Source organism: Cydia amplana, chromosome 25 (assembly GCF_948474715.1).
Source record: "Cydia amplana chromosome 25, ilCydAmpl1.1, whole genome shotgun sequence".
NCBI classification, from domain to species: Eukaryota; Metazoa; Arthropoda; class Insecta; order Lepidoptera; family Tortricidae; genus Cydia; species Cydia amplana.
Genome location: NC_086093.1, coordinates 1,332,652 through 1,356,851, shown reverse-complemented (window position 1 = coordinate 1,356,851; position 24,200 = coordinate 1,332,652). Strand labels below are relative to the sequence as shown.

Here is a 24,200-nt window from a genome sequence, read left to right as displayed (position 1 = left end):
AATAAACACAATGACATTGACAGTTGACAGCGCGGGAACCGTTCAACGTAGGAGTTACGTTCATAAATCAGATACATATTTTTAATTTTGGCTTTGCCTCTCTGTAACATTCATGGAATAGGCTAAAATGATAAGCGCGTACTACATAGTTATATATCATTGAAGAAGTTTGTGCAGCGTAATAATAATGACAGTTCTTTGAGACATTAAACTGGATTATAATCAGAATAAATTATTATTAATTAAAATAAATTATAATATTATATTTGTAGCTTATGATTTCAACACGTACATATATATTATGCTATATTTGTTGAGGTTTAGTCATGATTTAGTTAAATTTCTAGCAGTGTTCAGTGTGTCTCATTTGTTTTAGGTGTCTCGAGTTTATCATCAGAAATATTGGACATAACTTTTTATCATTGAATTTATAAATTTAGTGAGGAATTTAAATGATTAGATTCATAAGATATTAGCGAAAGATTAGCACGTTGAACGAATGTTACAAGCGGCAAGAAAATTGTGTCATAAATTGTTTTAGTGTGAAATTATAAAATACTGTGTGAATAAAATAGTTTATTAAAATGCTTGACTCTGAAAAAGAATGGTTTATCGAAGCTCCATGGGGAAGAATTTGTGGTAAGTATATTTTGGTGCATTCCCATCTGTCCCCAACGGGAACAGATGGGAATAGTTTCATTCCCACCTGTCCCCGCCAGGCACAAATTGGAAGGATCCCCATCTGTAGCCGGCGGGGACAAATGAGGATCCTTCCCATCTGTGACCGCCTCGGTTTCTTATTAATCTTATTATCTTTTTTAATAAATAATATTTAGGATCTTAAGAATCCCTATGCCCCATATGGTTTATCTTACTCATTTATGTAGTAAATACTAACACTAGTTTTATGGTATTTAACTCAGGTTATTATTAGGTATGGTAGTATGTATAAAGTACTGGAAGCGAGGACCTAGGTACAGTCATCTGCAATAATATGTTACAAGGCTGCAAAAATATCTGACAATCTTTTTTGTAGAGCCCTAAGAGTGTGTCGGTGTCACATATTTTTGCGGCCTTCGAAGATTAACATATTATTGCAGGTGAATGTACAAGTTTAAAAATAAGACAAATAAAAGTGTGTACAAAGTCAACTTCAACATTTTACTTACAATGTAACAATATTATTTTCACCTCAGCAGCTCGAACAAGGGTACTTTGCTACTTAAAAACAAAATCGCATTTTGCTCACTGAATGAGACAAAATTTTCGATTTTGTTTACTGTTTTTAAGTAGCAAAGCACCCTTGTTCGAGCTGCTGAGGTGAAAACTTAATTGTTGGTATATCTTAAGAAAACATGAGTGAATAGAGGTAAGTGATGAAGAAGGAATACATTTTTCGGGTTCTCTAATATGTTCTCACTGCTGAGGTGAAAAGTTTTGTGAACTACACAAGATCAAAGTTATTTACATCTCGTGCGCTTTTGAGTCCCTTACTACGCTCAAGATTCTAAATTAGTATAGTATAGAATCGTTCGCTTGCACGGGACTCAAAATAAGCACTCAAAGAAATATCAAACTTTGATCTCTTGTTGTACAAATAACTATTTAAAATTTACACTGCTCAATATGATTAGAATGTTCTATAACAATTCACAAAGTTGCATAAATTATCATAAAGTCATAATAAAGAATATTAATGTTTTCTTCAATGTCATTACTAACATTATTATTTGTTTTTATTCTTAATGCAATATCATTTTGTTGAAGGTCATGTGTGAGTTAAAAATTAGTTGAATTATATTTAAAGCGGTGGTGGCCGAGTGGATATGACGTCCGACTTTCAATCTGGAGGTCTCGGGTTCAAATCCTGGCTCGTACCAATGAGTTTTTCGGAACTTATGGACGAAATATCATTTGATATTTACCACTAGCTTTTCGGTGAAGGAAAACATCGTCAGGAAACCTGCATACATCTGCGAAGAAATTCAAAGGTGTATGTGAAGTCCCCAATCCGCATTGGGCTAGCGTGGGGACTATAGCCCAAGCCCTCTCGCGCATGAAAAGAGGCCTGTGCCCAACAGTGGGACGAATATAGGCTCACATTATTATTATTATTATATTTAAGAGCTTTATTTTTAGGGTTCCGTACCTCAAAAGGAAAAACGGAACCCTTATTGGATCACTCGTGCGTTTGTCTGTCTGTCCGACCATCCTCTCCCCCCCCCCCCCCCCTTTATCTCCGAAACTACTGGGTCTAAAATATTGAAAAAATAGACTAGGAAAACCTATTAGAAATGTGCAGTCAAGCGTGAGTCGAACTTAATGTACGGAACCCTTGGAACGCGAGTCCGACTCTCACTGCGGTTTTTTTGGAGTTATTTGACTTGTCAAAAAGATAAGTAGATGGGAAAATAAGAAAAGGGTTATAGAAAGTTCTATCGCAGTAAAAAAACAATACAGTCATTCAACGAAGCAGTCTAGGTCTAGACATAGAGAAATATAATAAGACAAGAGTGCTCACTCCATACATCAGTTCAGACTATTAATTTCAGTGTCGACATCTAGCATCGAGTAGCGGAACTATCAGTACTGCTACTTGACAATAGATGTAGCACCGACCGGAAAGTCTTATGCTGTTGAGATAAGACTTTCCTGTCGGTGCTACATCTATTGTCAAGTAGCAGTACTGATAGTTCCGCTACTCGATGCTAGGTGCTAATAGTCTTTTTGGTACTAAAACTGATGTATGGAGTGAGCACTCTATGTATTTTTTTCTCTATGGTCTAGATGGCAATCGTGTGGGGTGCGAGGGGCGAGGGATGGGTCGCGCGCACCCGATCTGCATACATCGCCATTGTTAGTAGCTCGGTACTCAGCTCGCTCGGATTCGAACCTGGGACCAACTTCATAGGCAGGGTCACTACCCACTAGGCCAGACCGGTCGTCGTTTTTGATTACTACTTTTATATGTTGCAGTTGTGGCTTGGGGCTCCTGCTTCAACCCACCTATACTACTGGTACATGGAGCTGTGGACTCGGCGGCAAGCTGGAGGCCCATCATAGAGCGGCTCCCTGACCGCTTCTACTACATTGGTAAGCACATGTTGCAGTTGTGGCTTGGGGCTCCTGCTTCAACCCACCTATACTACTGGTACATGGAGCTGTGGACTCGGCAGCAAGCTGGAGGCCCATCATAGAGCGGCTCCCTGACCAGTTCTACTACATTGGTAAGCACCAACACCAAGGCACCAACACAAAAAAATGGTTGAAAAAATTACTCTGCGAGTTGTAGACCTCGCGATAAGCTTAAAAAATGTAAAAATAAAAAAATGCTTCATTGAATCATTATCACAGCGAACTCACAATAGCAGGCGTGACTCACTCCGCGATTTCGTCGCTTTGCTACAGGCCTACAGGTAGCTAAAAGTACATGTGTTCGGCCCCAATTTTGGGGAAAGCCATAAGCCGCGCGTGGCGCTCTCGCCACCTAGCGGCCATATCTGTGCTGATCGTAACAGACGCGTTTTGTTAGAGAGTGAGTCTTCTGTACTTAGTACTATTATTTATTCTGTGCCGTAATTAGGGCTTCTCTTTGCAGCCATGGAATTGCCAGGCAACGCGCATTCTGACTGGTTCCCACCCGGTGTCATGATGTCCGTGCACGACCTGGTGTACTCTATGGAGGTGGTCCGAAGGCACTTCCGCTGGAAAACCTTCGGGTTCATGGGACATTCACTAGGGACTCTGCTAGGTAAGGTCCCTGGCAACGCTCACTCAAGGTCATCTATTGGCAGATGGGCGTGTTCTAAAATCAATATCGAAAACCTGATTCTTTCAAGTCTGGACATTCTTGGGCTCATTCTACTCAGAATCGACAACACTCTCCACCCTTCCATTAAAAAAAGATGTCCCAAGATGTCCATTCCATTACGTCACGTTTTATTATGAGAAAATTTTTCACTTGTATGGACGTGACGTAGTGGAATGTACAATTTTCGAACAAATTTTTTATTTAAGTTTTTTTATTATCAGGATTGAATATGCTAGTCATTCTGAGTTGAAAGAACCCAAAAACACCAGGATCCGTGAGAATCGGGTTTTCAATATTTATTTTAGAAAACGCCCAGATAGGGCCGGCATGGTGGGGGATATTACGCCTCGCGCCAAAAATCTGACGGCTCCTGTGCTGCCCCCTATAGGTCATCCACGCTCCTCACAGTGTTATTTACAAGCTTTTATTAGGTCGACCTGTATGTAACTATGTAATGGAATCTTGCAAGTTAAATTTGATCCACTTCCCGGTTTCCGATTGAGCTGAAATTTTGCATACACATGTAAGTCGGGTGACAATGCAATATTATTATGACATAGAGCTGATCTGATGATGGAGACAGGAGGTGGCCATAGAAACTCTGTGATGAAACAACGCAACCTAATTGTGTTAGGGGTTTTAGAATTGTCTCGATGAGTATTAGTTGTCTGTCGTAAGAAAAGTACAGTCAGCGATAAACCAAAAATGAAATTTTTGCCAAAAACTTATTTTATTAACTTTATTTCCTTCATTAATATGGATATTTATATATCCTAGTATTACTGCAATGTTTTGTCGCCAGAGTTCAGCACTAGCGCCTTTAGTAAACCATAGAGTAACTTATACGTACTGTACCTTAAACTGTTTTTTGACAGGTTTTCACAGACAATCAAATATGACATTGATACATCAAGGCGGTTACAAAGGGCCTACCGGGAAACGCGAAATCGAAACTCGGCTATCTGCCTCTTTATCGCTCGAAGCACGAGTGACTAAGAGGATAGATAACAAAATTTCGACTCTCTCGTTTGCGGGAGACCCTTAGATTGTGACTTATTCTGGGAGTGGCGCCCCCTACGCAGTTTCGCATAATATTCCCATTGACTTATATCTTAGGACTGGCCTTACGTGCACTAAAATGGTTCTAGTTCAGCGGTGTCACTCACGTATTCGAGCCAATCGTGTAGTCTAACGCAACTAGTTGCGAATAATCGCGCGGCGCGTGTGGTGCGAACTCATCAACCAATCGCGTTGCAGCGTTTTCACACCGCTGTACTGGCCCCATATTCATGCTCCATTCTTATTGCCCGTAAGGCTAGTCCTAAAATATATATATATGTCAATGAATCTTCCCTATTAAAAATCCCATGGTTGCAGGTAAAGTGTACAACCTGTCGTACCCGGACAGAATGTCGTTCGTGGTGGACTTCGATCCCACACCGGCGTACGCCGCCGTCCGACCAGACCAGTTTTCTGCATGGTGAGATGACTCACCTTTCCTTATTATTATTATAGTTCTTAACATGACCTTTACTTATTTAAGAATAAAGAATAAGAATAAGAAACCATTTATTGCAACACAAAAAGCATACAGGTTACAAAACATAAGGATTGAAAAAATAAGAATAATTGTGCGGGAAAAGGAACGGGCTCAGCATACGCTGCGTCAGTCATTTCATTACAAATTGCCTGCGCAGCGCTGATTTTCAGTCCGTCCCCTTCACTGAACCACATTGACATTTATGCGGGTTAAAAATTTTCTAAACAAAAAACAACTACAAAGATAACATCTCTAGTTAAAGTACGTAATAATAGTTTAAGTCTTGTTATTGGATAAGTCTTATCTCAATTTTATAGTTTGCAATTAATCAGAAATACTTTTTTAACAGTTAGAAAAACAAAAATGTCCCAGACAAGACATCCTCTAGACTGAGCATAGTAGCGCTACCCCCTCTGCCACAAATATACGGTAGTTTTACTCCGTCTTCGAGACAAAGTGTCTTTGTGTGACGTCCGTGTGTTTGAACGGACCAATCACGGCACGGGACTCGCTCACCTCGTCCCCCGGACCCCAGTATTTTTGGCAGCATCGGTTTCATGAAATAATTGCTCTAAACTCCGTCTAGAGGATTCCTAGTCTATGACTTATTTTAAGTTGAATCTATGAATGTACTAGTGTAAGCATTGTTTTGGATAATAATTACCATTGCATCAATCAAATTAGCATAAGTTTTAAATGAATAAATATTATCTTATCTTGAAAAAAAAATTACTAGCTGTTGCCCGCGATTTCGTCTGCGTGGAATTAGTACAGCGCCTGGATAAACTCTAATAGCAATAATTTTGCGCATAATATGCTTATTGCTTACACCAATTAACAGGTAATTCGTGAATTTTCCCATTTCCCTCCCCTTTTCACCCTCTTCAGGGATGATTTCCGACACATATGATTTTAATATAAGTTTTTTACAGGTACCATTATTACTTCACGAGGTATTACCAGAAGTACCACGTCTACAACTCGCCGAAGGATAATGCTCCGAAATACACGAGAGAAAAGGTAAGCGCCAAATGTGAAGTAAGGGGCTATTCTTAAATTACGTCATTTCAAATTAGGGGGGGGAAATATCGGATGATGGTAGCATGACGTAGGGTAGGAGGAAAGGGGGTCATTCGAATTATGATTTTTGGATGATTTTAGGGGGGGGGGGGGGGGTCAAAAATCGTCAGAAATAGATGACGTAATTTATGAACAGCCCCTAAGGTGCGTTGGTGCCTCAACCGCTCGGCCACCTGGGCCACGGCGGCAAGGGTCGAATTTTCTCTTAAGTTGACATAGAGAAATATAAGTAAAGAAAGAGTGGTAACTCCATACATTTCTTACCAAACCGTTTCCTTTCTTACCGTTACATTTCTTACCGTTTTCTTACCAAAACGCGAGTTATTTCGTAGTCGACATCTAGCGTCAAGTAGTGGAACTATCAGTACCGCTACTTGACACTAGATGTCACAAGTTTCGCTACTGACGAAAGCATAAACACATGTACTACTAAAACAACTTACAACTAATATTATAAGCTGAAGGAGTTGAAATTATAGTTCCGGTTAATCCAGTTATAATGTTAGCTAAAAACTGTTGAGCATTAGAGTTTTTGTTTGCCACGACATCTATTGTCAACTAGCAGTACTGACATAGAGAAATATAATAAGACAAGAGTGCTCACTCCATACATCAGTTCAGACTATTAATTTCAGTGTCGACATCTAGCATCGAGTAGCGGAACTATCAGTACTGCTACTTGACAATAGATGTAGCACCGACCGGAAAGTCTTATGCTGTTGAGATAATACTTTCCGTTCGGTGCTACATCTACTGTCAAGTACCAGTACTGATAGTTCCGCTACTCGATGCTAGATGCTAATAGTCTTTTTGGTACTAAAACTGATGTATGGAGTGAGCACTCTATGTATTTTATTCTCTATGGTACTGATAATGTCCGCCACTTCATAGAGAAAAAATACATACATTGCTCACTCCATACATCAGTTTTAGTACCAAAAAGACTTAGCATCTGGCATCGAGTAGCAGAACTATCAGTACTGCTACTTGACAATAGATGTAGCACCGACCGGAAAGTCTTATGCTGTTGAGATAAGACTTTCCGGTCGGTGCTACATCTATTGTCAAGTAGCAGTACTGATAGTTCCGCTACTCTATGCTAGATGTAGACACTGAAATTAATAGTCTGAACTGATGTATGGAGTGAGCACTCTTGTCTTACTTATTTCTCTATGGCCACTTGAACGCTGGATGTCGACTACGAAATAACTCGCGTTTTGGTAAGAATTCTGATGTATGGAGTTACCACTCTTTCTTTACTTATATTTCTCTATGACTAGTATTATACCTATAATAAATACTTGTGCGTTTTTTTTTCTTTGTATGGACTTGACTTTGGTGTTGCCCGTACCTAACGTCAAGTAAAACGGTAGGAAATGGGGTCGGCAACTGTCAAAGGTTTGCATAGATGGCGCCATCATAGCTTGCCCATTTTTCTATGAGATTTGGCTTAAAGGGTTGGCATCCAAGGCATTAAAAAAACAAAAATTTGACACAATTCTAGGGATTGACAGGGCAAGCTATAATGGCGCCATCTGCTAAATACTTCGACTGGCCAACCCCATAAAACGCCTCATTTTGTTTGACATTGACAGGCGCTGTCAATGCTGGAGCACAACCGCGGTCTGACAGGCGCCGTAGCTAGCATGGTGCTTGACAGGATATCCGAGCCGCTGGGGGAGGGGCTCGTCAGGTAAGTTTGACAGCTGTCAGTGAATTAAAAATACCAAAATCCGGGCACTTCCGCCACTGTACTCGGTACGAGCATAGAGAAATATAAGTACGTACTAGCGATCCGCCCCGGCTTCGCACGGGTTAACAAATTATACACAAACCTTCCTCTTGAATCACTCTATCTATTAAAAAAACCGCATCAAAATCCGTTGCGTTGTTTTAAAGATCTAAGCATACATACAGAAAGACAGGACAGGGAAGCGACTTTGTTTTATACTAGGTAGTGAAGAAAGTGTGGTAACTCCATATATCCGTTTTCTTGCCAAAACGCGAGTTATTTCGTAGTCGACATCTAGCGTCAAGTAGTGGAACTATCAGTACCGACACCAGTGTCACAAGTGTCGCTACTGACGAACAATTTACTACTAAAACAATTTACAACTAATATTATAAGCAGAGGGAGTTGAAAATAGAGTTCCGGTGAATCCGGTTATAATGATACCTAAAAATAGTTGAGCATTAGAGTTTTCGTTCGCCGCGACATCTATTGTCAACTAGCAGTACTGATAATGTCCGCTACTTGACGCTATATGTCAACTACGATAAACTCGCGTTTTGTAAGAAAACTGATGTATGGAGTTACCACTCTTTCTTTACTTATATTTATCTATGCTAATATTGAACTTGGCTCTCATTTCTCATTTATATTTTTGATGGGATTATGTTATTTCCACAGATACATCTTCGACCAGCGGACCAAAACGGTCGTTTTCCCGCCGAACACATCCGAGCACTTACGTAAACTTTACACCAACCTAAAAACGCCCACTCTCACAATAGTAGCCACGGAGTCTCTAGAGCGTGGCGCGTATAAAGCCACCCCGTTCGCGCTTGACGAAACTTGTTACCCACATAACAATTATAGAGTGATCACAGTGGAGGGGAAACATGATGTGCATGTGATGCATCCGGAGAGGATGGCGGCGTTTGTCGAGCTGTTTTTGTTGTATGGAGTGGACGGGCTGGGTAGGAAAGCTAAGCTGTGATATCTGTTTTTTCTTATTGTATTAGAATTGTTATTTACAAGTGCGGAAAAGAGGAAATTCGAAACGAGTGGCGATAAATCGACACCTGCACGGCTAGCACATGATGGGCGCGACAGTCGACAGGCGAGAAAATGCCGCGACATAGAGCTCTCTCGCGAATCGGTAGCATAAGAACCGCGCGACAACCCGCTGTCTCGCGGACAAATGTCAAAGCGACATAATTTTGTCGTTTGACAGTTCCACGCGGGATACTCTCAAAAATCGTAGCACGAGTGTACTATGGGAGACAAAATGTCCCGCGTTTGAACGTCAAAATGAGAGAAATTGTCTTCGAGGCTAGAGGGTCGCGACAAGCGCATTTGGTCGAAGTTTTGTTGACTTTTGTTCTAAAAGAAAGATAATTTTCCATATTTTATATTTATTTCATACTACAACACTTTTTTGTTTAAGTATAATTTGAATCTTGAGTTTCATGATCATGCCATTAATATCAAAATGATTATATTTTTTCACAATGACTTGTTTGTTCTCTTAAGTTAAACGAAAATCCGACAGAAAAAAATCTAAGCCTAAGATTGTACGACCACGACCTCATCAACAAAGCAAACCTTTGGTGGCGAATTGACTGGGGGATAATTAATAGAAACATAAATAATTGATACAAAAATAGTACATTGCTAATCCGCGAAACAATTACGTGCTATCAATCAGTGCTAACCCGTTATATTTACTTACACGCGTATTTTTACATGCAATTATTGTTGACAACCTATATTATGTCGCTCCTTAGGTGTTTCCATTCATTGCGGGATATAAACAACACAATCCCGACCTGAATATTGCGATCAACCTTACTTATAATAAGTAAATGCAAAAGTAAATATGTACCTATGTACAGTCAGCAGCAATAGTTGCTAAGCGGGCGAGGTGTTCAAAATGATCTTGACGCGACTTTATTGTTAAGAGAATAAGAGCGCGTCAAGGTAATTTTGAACACCTCGCCCGCTTAGCAACTATTGCTGCTGACTATATGCTACCTCTTGACGCTTAATCCGCCGAACCGATTTAGACGAAATTTTGTGAAACATCATTCCACAAAGAATGCAAATAATGAATCTGGCAGCTCAACTCAACCTCCACCTCACAGAAGACCACAGCCGTAATACTTACTTTGTAGTGTACGAGTTGGTACTAGCCTAATCCTTAAGTTACGATTCCCACCGACCGGCTAGAGTTGGGCCGCGCCGGAGTGCTTTTTCAGTGTACCTATTACATAATGTGTGGCAGAAGCGATAGAATCCGTCCGGAGCCATCCGAGCGGCTTTGGGCATACAAATGTGAAATGCGCTCCGACTCCGACGAATCGTACTTAAATCTGAGTACCTATCTCAAAAAGGTCAAAGTAAATAAAATCATTTAAAGTTTTTGGTAGTATTTATTTAAAAGTCACATTATTTGAGAAGTGTTATCAACACTCGACTGTCCTTGCACGGAGTAGGTTCCCAACTTGAGCCCTTCTATGTCCTCCGTGATGGCAGGAGGGCTGCGGTTAGCAGCAGCATGCTTAGGTGTAGAGAATACCTCCGTGTTTGATGACAGGCTTGTGCATGATTATCATTCAATCTATCTTCGAAGCCATAAGGGAGATATGTCGGGGATTAGCATAAGATATTTAGTCTGTAAATAAGATTTAAAAGGAATGTAATTTTTTTGCAAAAGACAACGGAAAAGAGCTTTATGAAGATTGAATTGTGTACGTACTTACAACTTGACTTCTTCGTAAAGATGGTATTTTGTTAGCCAAAACTTTTAACAAAACGCCAATTATTCGTAAGGAGTTGTATTTTAATGATTAGGTAGGTAATCTTTAGATAATTATAATAATATATCCCAACTTGTAACGACAAAGCGAATCAAATTTTGATTGACAGTATTGACACTGACATTTTCGACTTAAAAATAATATTTGCTATTTCTTATTCTTCATACTGCGAGAAAGAGACAAAGTTATCGTGACTAGGGACGCTCCGTTTCTAAGGCTGACTATTCATTACTTATCCGATTATTATTTTACCGATTCAGTGTTGCCACGAATGAAAAGTTTGTTCCATGTATAAATGGCCACATTGGCTAAGTCGCGCGCGGGATGGCTCTCTCTCGTGGAACTCTTTTCTCAATGTGCGAACTCGTGCTGCCAAAATCGAGGAATTGACAGATAGAGATAGAAATTTGTGACGGGCGACTGCCGTCTCTCGCGGCGCGAGCTATCCCGCGGGTAATCATGTGCTAGCCGTGCAGTTGCGAATTACCTATTCGCACGTGTAGCGTACAACGTTTTACAGTACATATGGCACTTTAAACTTAGGGGGGGGGGGGGGGGGTAGGTAATTTTTTAGGGTTCCGTACCCAAAGGGTACAAACGGAACCCTATTACTAACAATTCACTGTCCGTCTGTCTGTCTGTCACCAGGCTCGATCTCATGAACCTTGATAGCTAGACGGTTGAAATTTTCACAGATGATGTATTTCTGTTGCCGCTATAACAAGAAATACTAAAGACAAAATAAAATAAATATTTAAGTGGGGCTCCCATACAACAAACGTGATTTTTTGCCGTTTTTTGCGCAATGGTACGGAGCCCTTCGTGCGCGAGTCCGACTCGCACTTGGCCGATTTTTAGTATTTGACATCTTTTGCAGTGTATAATTTATATGACTACTTAAAACACAAATCAAAATATCTAATAAAATATTTTTATTTGTTCCCTAAGTTTAAATAATCTTTTTTAATAGGTTTAAAAAGGAAATTTTGTATTATTTGGGGCATTACCTATGAAAAGGGACCTTATTGTCGATGGCGCTTACGCCGCACAGCATCGCGCGACATTGTATTTATATCGGAGAATCGTTAATAATGGCGTAAGCGCCATCGGCAATAAGGTCCCTTTTCATAGATAACGTCACATTTTTATTTATTTAGAGATAGTGCAAAACCGTTATTGTCTTGTTATTTATGTTATGTTGTGTTTGTAATATGAATAATTTAATTTTTTAACTTATGTGGTAGGGGCGGAAATATGTAGTTTTACAAAAAACCTCGGTAATTGGTACATTCCATAGTAACTTGCATTTAAAAATATATACAATAAATGGCCGCCAGGCAGGCGCTACGGTCGCGCACACAGCCAGTACCTACTGGAAATCCAATTTTAGGGCACGGGCCGCACGGACATTAAGGTTTTCAGTGAAAATAACTAAAATTATGTATTATTTATAGATGGTGGAAGAAATACATTTGTTACTTTGTTATTTTTGGCTTTTATTTTATATTTATCCTCCTAAGGCCCAAGGTCCTACCTATAGTACCTATTCAGTTCGATGTAATCTAAACCATGTTCAATTGGAACAGAGTCGCTTTTGCTTTGTTCCGTCATTAGTATGAAAAAAATAGTTCCAGTAAAATCCGCAACATGTCGCGTGATCATATATTCCTGGTCAGACTTTACATTATTTTATATCCTGTGCCATATTTTGTGTTTTATACAATACAGAGTTTATACATACACATAAATTCTTTGTTAGGTTAGGTTAGAAAGAAGAAAAAAACAGCGAATATAAATGCAATAATTTAATTATTAATAGTAATTATTATTATTTCCATTAATCAAATACAATTGTCAATTATTATAATCACAGTATCCGTTACTATCACAATCATAATAAATTGAAAATATTAAGTATTTGGATTTTAAATTAAGTTTCATTAAAATTGATGATTTTACTCGGCCTTATTATATCTAAGGCTATTTTAACGCACACAGATTTTTTAAATTAAAGAGCATTTTAATAGATTACATAATATACTTGGTCAACCAGATCTTGACAGTAGAAAAAGGCGGCAAATTTGAAAAATGTAGGCGCGAAGGGATATCGTCCCATAGAAAATTTGAATTTCGCGCCTTTTTTTACTGACAAGATTTGGTTGACCAGCTATATATAGATTATCGACACCAATATAGAGTGCGACATAACATAAAATAGTAGAAAAAAATTGCACATGGCATCAATTTAGTATGGTCATTTTTTAGTTCCATCTTATTTAATTTCTACTATTTTATGTTGCACTGTATTTTTACTTGCACACTTCCAAAAGCTCGATTTAAGTATTATTTGAAATCAATTGGTAAATCAACACTAATCTCGATAATCTAAATAGTTTTTTCTTCACGTTGGTTTGTAAAAGATTCATACAGATGTAGTGTACAATTATTTTCCATCGTATTTTCACGGAAACGTACGAACATGTCTTGCTATTTCAGTCAGTGTCGGTACAAAAAGTACTGAGGTTGACTGAAGTAGCATGACCTGCATGACAAATACGAACTTTTCCGAGAAAATACGACGGAAAATAATTATGCACTAGCATAGAGAAATATAATAAAACAAGAGTGCTCACTCCATACATCAGTTAGACTATTAATTTCAGTGTCTACATCTAGCATCGAGTAGCGGAACTATCAGTACTGCTACATCTATTGTCAAGTAGCAGTACTGATAGTTCCGCTACTCGATGCTAATAGTCTTTTTGGTACTAAAACTGATGTATGGAGTGAGCAATCTATGTATTTTTTCTCTATGGCACTAGGTACGTCTGTACGCTGATTTTTAATTATAAATATTAATAAGCATAGGATCTGAATTAGGTTTGTTATGTCGCATTGTGAACTGAACTATTTTGTTTTGCTATGCAGCTAAGTTAGACTTTCGTGCATTTAAACTCTCACAACACTATCATACTCTTTATGAGTATCGTTTTTCCTTTCTCCATGGTCATAGAGAAATATAGTAAGACAAGAGTGCTCACTCCATACATCAGTTAGACTATTAATTTCACTGTCTACATCTAGCATCGAGTAGCGGAACTATCAGTACTGCTACTTGACAATAGATGTAGCACCGACCGGAAAGTCTTATCTCAACAGCATAAGACTTTCCGGTCGGTGCTACATCTATTGTCAAGTAGCAGTACTGATAGTTCCGCTACTCGATGCTAGATGCTAATAGTCTTTTTGGTACTAAAACTGATGTATGGAGTGAGCAATCTATGTATTTTTTTCTCTATGTCCATGGTTTATCTCTTGTTAAACCATAAAAGCTTTATTCTTAACATATTAAAAAAAACCATAGACAAAATTAAGCATCTTCATCATTTCCGCTATCATTAGACACCTCCCCATCCCCAATGAATACCTCCTCCGCCGCCATATTGGGCATTTTCAAGTTATTAACTTGCAACACCGACGCTATGGCCATACCAGTCCCAAAACTATACTCTATGGGCTTTAGACTCTCGTCTACAATGTCTATGGACACGCGTTTGACAGGATAATTTTTTTTCCTGGCAACTCTATGCCTCCTTATATCTTTTAGCAACGCCATCTGGTGCTCGTGGTCATAATCGCTTTCAGAAGACGTGGAGAAATCTAGATCTTTTTTTGTGAATTTAATTTGATTGTTAGCTGCTTGATTGACAGTGTTATTGATGGCTTTATGGACAGTATTATTGACGGCTTGTGCTTCGGTATCTTTGTCAGATGTGTAGCTAGATTCAAGGTGTAGTTTATTGACTGCTTCGTTGATTGTTTTATTGACGGCGTTATTGACAGTATTATTGAACGCTTGACTGAATGATCCTTCAGTCTCTTTCTCTGAAGTATAGCTCGATTCAGTTTTAGATTGTTTTTTATTCCATTCTGTGATTATCAATTCTTTATTCTTACAGGAAATGCTTATTATTTTACTTTTAGCGCTTAATTTAGCATTCGCTTCCATATTATCTTTAATTTCAGATTCGCTTTCATATTTATTAACATTAAACTTATATTTCCTTTTACGTTTCGTCTTAGAACCTATTTTATAATCTTTGAACAGTCTGTCTTTATAGCTGTCTTTGAGTATCTTCTTTATAAACCCCTTTTTGTCTGTACAGTCCTCCATTTGTCTCGGGAATTCAGGAACGACTTTCAATTCAGGCATAGTTTTGACTAAAGCTTGCCTCTCCCTCTCTCTCATAACGTCTTCTCTCTTCACCAGTTTCCTCTTTAACTCGTTTAGCATAAACTCCGTTGCTTCCCTCTCTTTCTTACCCGGGGCTGTGGTCACATCAGCTATGTCTTCCCTTTCATTGTCTTCCTCAGTTTTGAGCAAATAGAATACTTCATCTTTGACTTCAACTGGTTTATCTTCTATTCTCAAAACCACTTCCTCTTCCGATTCACTTACTTCTTTCCTCTCTTCTTCAACATTGAATTTTCTCTGTAATTTCTTTAACCTAATTTGAGAGCTTTGCATAGTGTTTAAACATTTAGCTAATTCATCAATTAGATTATCAATATCTTCATTAAGCACATCTAAATCTAGCTTTTGATCGTTAATAGCACAGGAGTCTAGAAACATGTCTAGATTGGTACATTTCTCGAGCGCCATTTTTAAATCTAGGCAAGTTCTAGCGACTCCGCTATGTACCTCAGAGTATAACCACCTATCGTTTACAGGGAAGCTTTTCCTTTCTACATCTTTGGTACCATAATTCTTGAATATCCTATACATGCGATCTAAAGCCTCATAGTTTTCTTGGAATTCTTCAAGTAGGTGTTGTAGTAATACTGTGTGTATCCAGTGTAGGCGTTCGTTATGGTTCTTGTAGACGTGTTGTGTGTGTAGCGGCTGCGTAAAGTGCGCCATTGCGATGTGCTTGAGCAAAGTGGACTGGACCACTAGGAAGGCGTGGTGGATTTTCTGTAATAACGAAGATTTAAGAGGGGGAGTATATCCAGGAAATTAGGAGGAAAGGAAACAAATGATATGATGAAGTGAGCAGGAATGAAGTTCTTTCTTTCTGTGTATGAGCAGCTTTTACTGTGACCAACTTTGAAATCGCGAAAAAATTTGACTCTCCCATACAAAATATCAACATCAGAGCAGCCAAAATGTATGAAAAAGCCAATTTTCGCGATTTCGGGGTTGGACATATACAGTTCGTTTTTTTTAGCATTAGAAAGAACTTGAAAGAAGGTAAGCGATTTTGACATGTCTTTTAATTGAAAAACACTTTTTAAAAATCAATAACTATTACCTATGAAAGCAGAAGACTATAAAAGATCGTATTAGATTCATAATTGTTACATATTTACCGTAACTTATTTTAAAAATGTGTTTTTCAATTAAAAGAGACATCAAGATTGTTTACCTTATTTCTAATGCTAAAAAAAACGAACTAAGTCAATCCAGAGGCCGTGAGCTCGAGTCTCACCCAACAGTAATTTTTCCACTTTTAAATTAATTCTATACTTAGTAAAAGTTGCTCAGTATGACCTATATTCTTTTTCTACTTTTTTCATTCCGTAATAAAAATATTGCATAAGACTAAAAAAACAACCTGTATTTATGTATATAAAGTACCTGTATAGGATCGGTAGCATCCGGCAGCGTGGCCCAGGCCAGGTCGTCCCGCAGCCACGGCGCGTTGCCTAGCAACGCGACCGACGCGCGCGACATGAGCGTCGCCAGGGACGCTTGCTGGCGACAAAGCAGCTCATGTGTGGCTTGCAGCGCTTGTGACACCGACCCCCTGAAGATACGCAAATATCAAATATCAACATTTATTCAGCAAATAGGCCACAAGCAATACATACAGCAAAAAAAAACACATCAATAATTATAAAATACAACTAAGCCGTAAATATCAAATCAAACTAACATAGAGATGTATAAAGCCTCTAAATGTCGAATTACAAAAAACGCAATAACAATAGTATTGAAAAAAAAAACACAAAGATACAAAAACTATAATCTAAAATTATTTAGAGATGTAAATGTCTCTAAGTGTCATCATAACTAAAAGATTACAATATATAGTAGTTAATCAAATTATCCTTAGAGATGTATAGGGTCTCCAAGAGTCAAAATCCTGTATACCTAATTAAAACATTCATTAAATTAAAGAAAATGATAGTAAAAATAAAATTGCATACGAGAACCGAATGAGGTGTGTCCATGTAATTATACTCAAAAATAAAGTTACTAAATATAATAGCTCGTGTTAGCTTAAATAGACCAACGCGTAAATTAAATCGCGATTAGTCAGGTAACATAGAGAAATATAAGTAAAGAAATAGTGGTAACTCCATACATCAGTTTTCTTACCAAAATGCGAGTTATTTCGTAGTCGACATCTAACGTCAAGTAGTGGAACTATCAGTACCGCTACTTGACATCAGATGTCACTAGTTTCGCTACTGACGAAAAATGTACTACTAAAACAATTTAAAACGAATATTATAAGCAGAAAGAGTTGAAACTTGAGTTCCGGTGCATCCGGTTATAATATTAGCCGAAAATTGTTGAGCATTAAAAAATTATTTTGCCGCGACATCTATTGTCAACTAGCAGAACTGATAATGTCCGCTACTTGACGTAAGATTTCGACTACGAAATAATTTGCGTTTTGGTAAGAAAACTGATGTATGGAGTTAACATTCTTTCTTTACTTATATTTCTCTATGCTATAGTTCGTTTTTTTTTAGCATTAGAAAGAAGGTAAGCGATCTTGACATGTCTTTTAATTGAAAAATGCTTTTTAAAAATCTGTAACTTATATTTATGAAAGCAGAAGAATATAAATGATCGCATTAGATTAATAATTGTTACATATTTGCCGTGACTTATTTTTAAAACATGTTTTTCAATTAAAAGACACATCAAGATTGTTTACCTTTTTTCTAATGCTAAAAAGAACGAACTATAGGTACTGACGCATGACACCACAGAGCCGTAGACAGACAGAGAGCGGGCGCGGTAGCGGAACCAGCCGCGGGCCGTTATACCACAAACCAAAGCTAGCGATACTATTAGCTGTCTATCTCTGTCACCCACGCTGCGTGCTATCTCCCTCCTTGTGCTGCAAGAGTGTGGTACTCACAGCACATCCTCCAGACTGAGCATAGTAGCGCTACCCCCTCTGCCACAAATATACGGTAGTTTTACTCCATCTTCGAGTCAAAGTGTCTTTGTGTGACGTCCGTCTCTTTGAACGGACCAATCACGGCACGGGACTCGCTCACCTCGTCCCCCGCACCCCAGTATTTTTGGCAGCATCGGTTTCATGAAACAATTGCTCTAAACTCCGTCTAGAGGATTCCTAGTCTATGAGTCACAGTGTGTTGTTGTGCGTTGTCTCGCACGCAGGCCTGCGCGCGGCGCGCTAGCGCCAGGTACCGGCGCATGACGTCACAGAGAGCTGGTAGACGGGACAGCGAGTGGGTACAAACCAAAGCTAGCTGATGGCTGTCTCTCTCTGTCATCAACGCTGCCGTGTGCTGCAACAGTGTGGTGACACTCACAGTGTGTTGTGTTGTGCGTTGTCCCGCACGCAGGCCTGCGCCCGCCTCGCGAGCGCCAGGTACCGGCGCATGACGTCACAGAGAGCTGGTAGACGGGACAGCGAGTGGGCACAAACCAAAGCTAGCGATACTATTGGCTGTCTCTCTCTGTCATCAACGCTGCCGTGTGCTGCAACAGTGTTGTGACACTCACAGTGTGTTGTGTTGTGCGTTGTCCCGCACGCAGGCCTGCGCCCGCCTCGCGAGCGCCAGGTACCGGCGCATGACGTCACAGAGAGCTGGTAGACGGGACAGCGAGTGGGCACAAACCAAAGCTAGCGATACTATTGGCTGTCTCTCTCTGTCATCAACGCTGCCGTGTGCTGCAACAGTGTTGTGACACTCACAGTGTGTTGTGCTGTGCGTTGTCCCGCACGCAGGCCTGCGCGCGACGCGCTAGCGCCAGGTACCGGCGCATGACGTCACAGAGAGCTGGTAGACGGGACAGCGAGTGGGCACAAACCAAAGCTAGCGATACTATTGGCTGTCTCTCTCTGTCATCAACGCTGCCGTGTGCTGCAACAGTGTGGTGACACTCACAGTGTGTTGTGTTGTGCGTTGTCCCGCACGCAGGCCTGCGCCCGCCTCGCGAGCGCCAGGTACCGGCGCATGACGTCACAGAGAGCCGGTAAACGGGACAGCGAGAGGGCACAAATCAAAGCTAGCTGATGGCTGTCTCTCTCTGTCATCAACGCTGCCGTGTGCTGCAACAGTGTGGTGACACTCACAGTGTGTTGTGTTGTGCGTTGTCCCGCACGCAGGCCTGCGCGCGACGCGCTAGCGCCAGGTACCGGCGCATGACGTCACAGAGAGCTGGTAGACGGGACAGCGAGTGGGCACAAACCAAAGCTAGCGATACTATTGGCTGTCTCTCTCTGTCATCAACGCTGCCGTGTGCTGCAACAGTGTTGTGGTACTCACAGTGTGTTGTGTTGCGCGTTGTCCCGCACGCAGGCCTGCGCCCGCCTCGCGAGCGCCAGGTACCGGCGCATGACGCCACAGAGAGCCGGTAGACGGGACAGCGAGTCCAACCAAAGCAAGCGGCGATACTATTGGCTGTCTCTGTCATCTGTTGCGTGCTATCTCCCTCCTTGTGTAACAGTGTGGTGACACTCACAGTGTGTTGTGCTGTGCGTTGTCCCGCACGCAGGCCTGCGCGCGGCGCGCTAGCGCCAGGTACCGGCGCATGACGTCACAGAGAGCTGGTAGACGGGACAGGGAGCGTGCGCGGTACCGGAGCAGGCCGCGCGCCAGCACGCCGCACGCCAGGCTGGCGGCGAGACGGCCTAGCGCGCCGCGGGATAAGCTACATCAAACAATTGAGATTGTTCAATACGCAAAAGCTATCAATCGGACACCACGTCACGTCACCGAAGTGAAAGGCCTAAGTGGACGCTCGTTCGGCGGGGCGCGCAGCGTGGCTGTGGGCTCACGCGTGATGTGAGCAGCGTGCACTAAGGCCGCTCCTATACGCTTGCATTTGTTTAACATGCACGCCGCACGCCCCGCCCCGCTGCACGCCCAACAAGAGCGTCCACTCAGGCCTCACACGAAGTGTCAAAAGTTTAAAACTGTTATTTTTTAATAATATGAAATTAACTGTTTATTCGATTAAAAATTACGCGGAGTCATCAAACCAAAAAAATATATCAATTATTAAAATCTAGAACGAACACGTGCATATGAAACTGAAATTGAACTTTATGTATATGACACCGTAAGATTGTGAACCCGTTAGTTTATAATCTAACGTAGGTTAGGTTAGGTTAGTTTATAATCTCCCTGCCGTCAGTTTATAATTTAACTAGCGAGATTATAAACTGACGAGTGTTTACAATTTTACGGTGACATATATACACGTAGGTAGGTCTATATATGCTGCTCTGTAACGAATTACCTGATTCGTCTTTGGCGTTGGACCTGCGTTTCGGAATTTCAAATATATCCATCGTTGGCGTCGAAAAGGTCAAATGAGTAATTAATAAAAAAAATTACAATACCAAATTTCAAAATTTATGTTTTCTTACTTCTAAAATGTTTATATTTTTTGTGTTTCTTATAATTTTCACTATGTTTAATGAGAGAACTCACGTTTTGGGCGGGAAGGCGAGCACACACGCCCCGGCGGCTAGCAGCGCCGCGCCCCGCTCCCCGCGCGTGCACCACCCCCACCCCCCGCCGCCCGCCCCCACCCACACCTAGAGGGGAGGGGAACAATAGTACAAATGGCTCTCTATTTAATTCCACTTGCTTGTAAAAGGTGTTATTACATGTATTAGGCAATGCGGGTCGTAAATCCTAAATTTCGACCTAGACCTATTCTAGCTAGGTGCACGACTGGCGCTGCCCTCATTTTGTCGGACTTTCTACGTTAAATCTTATGGAGTAAAATTAGTTCAAGCGGCTGCCGCTAGTACTAATGTCGGACATTCCATAAGATTACCTGTGTTTGTGACGATCAGCGCCACTTCCCCTCCACCGACTTCGCACCTTGCCAATAGTTCGTTTTTTTTAGCATTAGAAAAAAGGTAAACAATTTGATGTGTCTTTTAATTGAAATACATGTTTTAAAAATAAGTCACGGCAAATAGGTAACAATTATGAATCTAATACGATCATTTATATTCTTCTGCTTTCATAAGTATAAGTTACTGATTTTTAAAACGCGGTTTTCAATTAAAAGACATGTCAAGATCGCTTACCTTCTTTGTAATGCTAAAAAAAAACGTTTTATTTTTTTCCTTTTTTCCTCACAAGTGTGATGACTGATGACTTCACAAAAATAGTAGTTAAGTAAGTAGTACGTAATTAAATTTCGTCGAGGGATTTACGCGGGACTCCGTAAAGCTGAATTTCGCTTAAATAATTGCGATCGCCTGGCGTCGGACGCACGGCATATTCCTTCGCCGTCTGGCGGCTGTCGTATCCCAGTGGCTCAAATATGGGTCGTAATTATAAGGCGTTGAGAGGTCCTGGGAAACGAGAGGTTAAAAGGTTAAACTTCAAATCCTTACCTTTTCAGGAGGCGGGCATTCCAGCTCCACGGTGGCGCTGTCCTCTCGGAACAGCAGACCACTCTCTAATATACAGATGATTTGCTCCCGGCTGTACAGCAGCTAATCACAGAAAATATATATTATGGGATACAAATACTGTTTTCACTCCTCCTATTCAGAAAAGAGCTTTTTCTTCCCTGCTAGGAGGGATCAAAGTGGCACTTTTCCTCCCTGCTAAGAGGGATCAAAGTAACACTTTTCTGTTCTAGTACACTATTTTTACATTTTTTTGCACATTATTTTTTTAGCTTAAATAATCTGTTTAAGCATCAGATTGTGTCAACACTAAGATTTTTTTATTTTCCTCATAGTTGATGTGAAAAGCAGTATGTGTCACACGGTATCAAAATTATTTCGTCTTGGGCGTTAACACTTGAATCCCTCATTACGTTTAGGATTCTACTTTAGAATTGTAGAATCCGTCGCTTCATTCAGGATTCAATGTACTTGACGGAAATATATCATTTTGATCCCTTGTAACACAATTTAAACTACTAGGTATTATTGCACACCTCAATAAAAGAAAACAATACAGTTGATGATGAAGGTGTTCCACAATAAAAGCTCACAATACGGGACACAAAAAACAGTTACAGTTCTAAAAGTTACTGACACCACGTGATTTTAATACGAGAGCAGTATGTAATTACTTTAATATTTAGATACTTTGTAATTTTTGTTTTTATTATGTTATTTGTACTAGCTATGTAAGTTGACATGTAATCACCTATTACCAATAAAGAATGAGTATGAGTATGAGTAATGCAGTGTGTATAGTTATTAGCAAGTTCCATAGAATTACACTTACGTGGACAAAAACAAAAACCGTCTGAACCTTGTTGCTGCGTCACATGTATACAGGGTGGTCCAAACATAGACGTCTAAAATTTTTTTTAGATTCCTCACATCGTGGGCTATCAGAATATACCCCATGTATGTTAGCCGATTTTTCGTAGTTTTCGAGTTATGAATATTTGAACTTTTAGTTAGTTAAGAAATTCCGGGATGAAACAATTAATTTATTTAAAAAAAACTATTGAACTTTTAAGAATGTTTCTTTTTGTAACACAATCCTTTTGAACTTTTAGTTAGTTAAGAAATTCCGGGATGAAACAATTAATTTATTAAAAAAAAAAACTATTGAACTTTTAAGAATGTTTCTTTTTGTAACACAATCCTTTACAAATGGCGCAGTTGCTAAAAAAGAATCAGCATCCTCACTTGACTGCGAGTTGGAAAAAAAAAGACAAAAGTCAAAGTTTTACGTTCAAGCTTTGTGTAGATAGGGTCACTACCTACTAGGAGGCCATAAAGACAGATTTGAAAAAAATGTTTAATTTAAACTTTTAATCTCTTACCACATTAGGCCTAAATTTTATGGCAATCCATTTCCTCGACAGCAGCGGCGGGGAGAAGTTTTGCTTCATGAACAACGCCATCTGAAAACAATCGTAGTGGTTTTAGTTTACTAAAGCACAGAATAAATAATAGTACTAAGTACAGAAGACTCACTCTCTAACAAAACGCGTCTGTTACGATCAGCACAGATATGGCCGCTAGGTGGCGACAGCGCCACGCGCGGCTTGTGGCTTTCCCCAAAATTGGGGCGGAATGAATGTACTTTTAGCTACTTGCAGGCGTGTGTCTCACTCCACGATTTCGTTGCTTTGCTCAGGTAGCTAAAAGTACATACCCAGTTCGGCCCCAATTTTGGGGAAAGCCATAAGCCGCACGTGGCCACCTAGCGGCCATATCTGTGCTGATCGTAACAGACGAGTCTCCTAGTAAGTTAAAATATACCTGTGATGTATGGGAGTGGGTTTTAGTGTAAGGCCTGAGTGGACACTCGAGTTGGGCGTGCAGCAGGGCGGGGCGTGCGGCGGGCATGTTAAACAAATGCAAGCGTATAGGAGCGGCCTTAGTGCACGCTGCTCACATCACGCGTGAGCCCGACGACACGCTGCACGCCCCGCCGAACGCTCCGCTCCGAGCGTCGACCCAGGCCTTAGTGTAAGGCCTGAGTGGACGCCCGAGTTGGGCGTGCAGCGGGGCGGGGCGTGAGGCGTTCATGTTAAACAAATGCAAGCGTATAGGAGCGGCCTTAGTGCACGCTGCTCAAATCACTTGTGAGCCCGACGCCACGCTGCATGCCCCCGCTGAACGCTCCGCTCCAAGCGTCCACTCAGGCCTTACACTAAGGCAGTAATAAATAGACAGATCAAGCTAATGTAATGTTTATATATGTATGTATAAACTCTTTATTGTACAAAACACAAAACAATGGCACAGGATAGGCAGGGTTTATATTAGGACTTTCTATAAAATAACTGTATACCAGTAAGTTTTATAGATTGCATTGATTTGATATGTGTATTGTGTACAGTGGGCCAAGAAAGTGGTCTACCACCCTACGGTTGAGGTTCGTCTGAACGTCATAAGACAACAAGGTCGATTTACTTTAAACTCTGTTAGAAAAGTCAACCTTAGCGATCGTTAGATATCGCAGAAACTTTTGTCAAAACTGGTAGACCACATTCTTGGCCCACTGTACATG

General features: G+C 40.4%; 2 protein-coding genes across 4 annotated transcripts; one reads left to right on the top strand and one right to left on the bottom strand.

Moving 5' to 3' along the window:
• The first annotated feature begins 531 nt into the window (after positions 1–531).
• LOC134659527 (serine hydrolase-like protein 2) lies at positions 532–9,169 on the top strand. Of its 2 annotated transcripts, none has more exons than XM_063515192.1 (7): positions 532–639; positions 2,977–3,093; positions 3,599–3,751; positions 5,189–5,291; positions 6,284–6,371; positions 8,027–8,124; positions 8,842–9,169. In XM_063515192.1, the coding sequence occupies exons 1-7, from the start codon at positions 585–587 to the stop codon at positions 9,149–9,151; spliced, it is 924 nt and encodes a 307-aa protein (XP_063371262.1). In that variant the 5' UTR covers positions 532–584; the 3' UTR covers positions 9,152–9,169. The 2 variants fall into 2 exon arrangements, with proteins under 2 accessions (XP_063371262.1, XP_063371261.1); XM_063515191.1 differs by lacking the exon at positions 2,977–3,093 and adding an exon at positions 3,111–3,227 and having other exon boundaries at positions 541–639.
• A 5,164-nt stretch (positions 9,170–14,333) lies between these two features.
• On the bottom strand, positions 14,334–23,090 carry LOC134659818 (uncharacterized). Of its 2 annotated transcripts, XM_063515523.1 has the most exons (6): positions 23,005–23,090; positions 21,605–21,706; positions 20,682–20,788; positions 19,708–19,896; positions 16,612–16,780; positions 14,334–15,948 (listed from the first exon to the last, which is right to left on the bottom strand). In XM_063515523.1, the coding sequence occupies exons 1-6, from the start codon at positions 23,083–23,085 to the stop codon at positions 14,344–14,346; spliced, it is 2,253 nt and encodes a 750-aa protein (XP_063371593.1). In that variant the 5' UTR covers positions 23,086–23,090; the 3' UTR covers positions 14,334–14,343. The 2 variants fall into 2 exon arrangements, with proteins under 2 accessions (XP_063371593.1, XP_063371592.1); XM_063515522.1 differs by lacking the exons at positions 19,708–19,896; positions 20,682–20,788; positions 21,605–21,706; positions 23,005–23,090 and adding an exon at positions 18,552–18,634.
• Between the last annotated feature and the right edge of the window lie 1,110 nt (positions 23,091–24,200).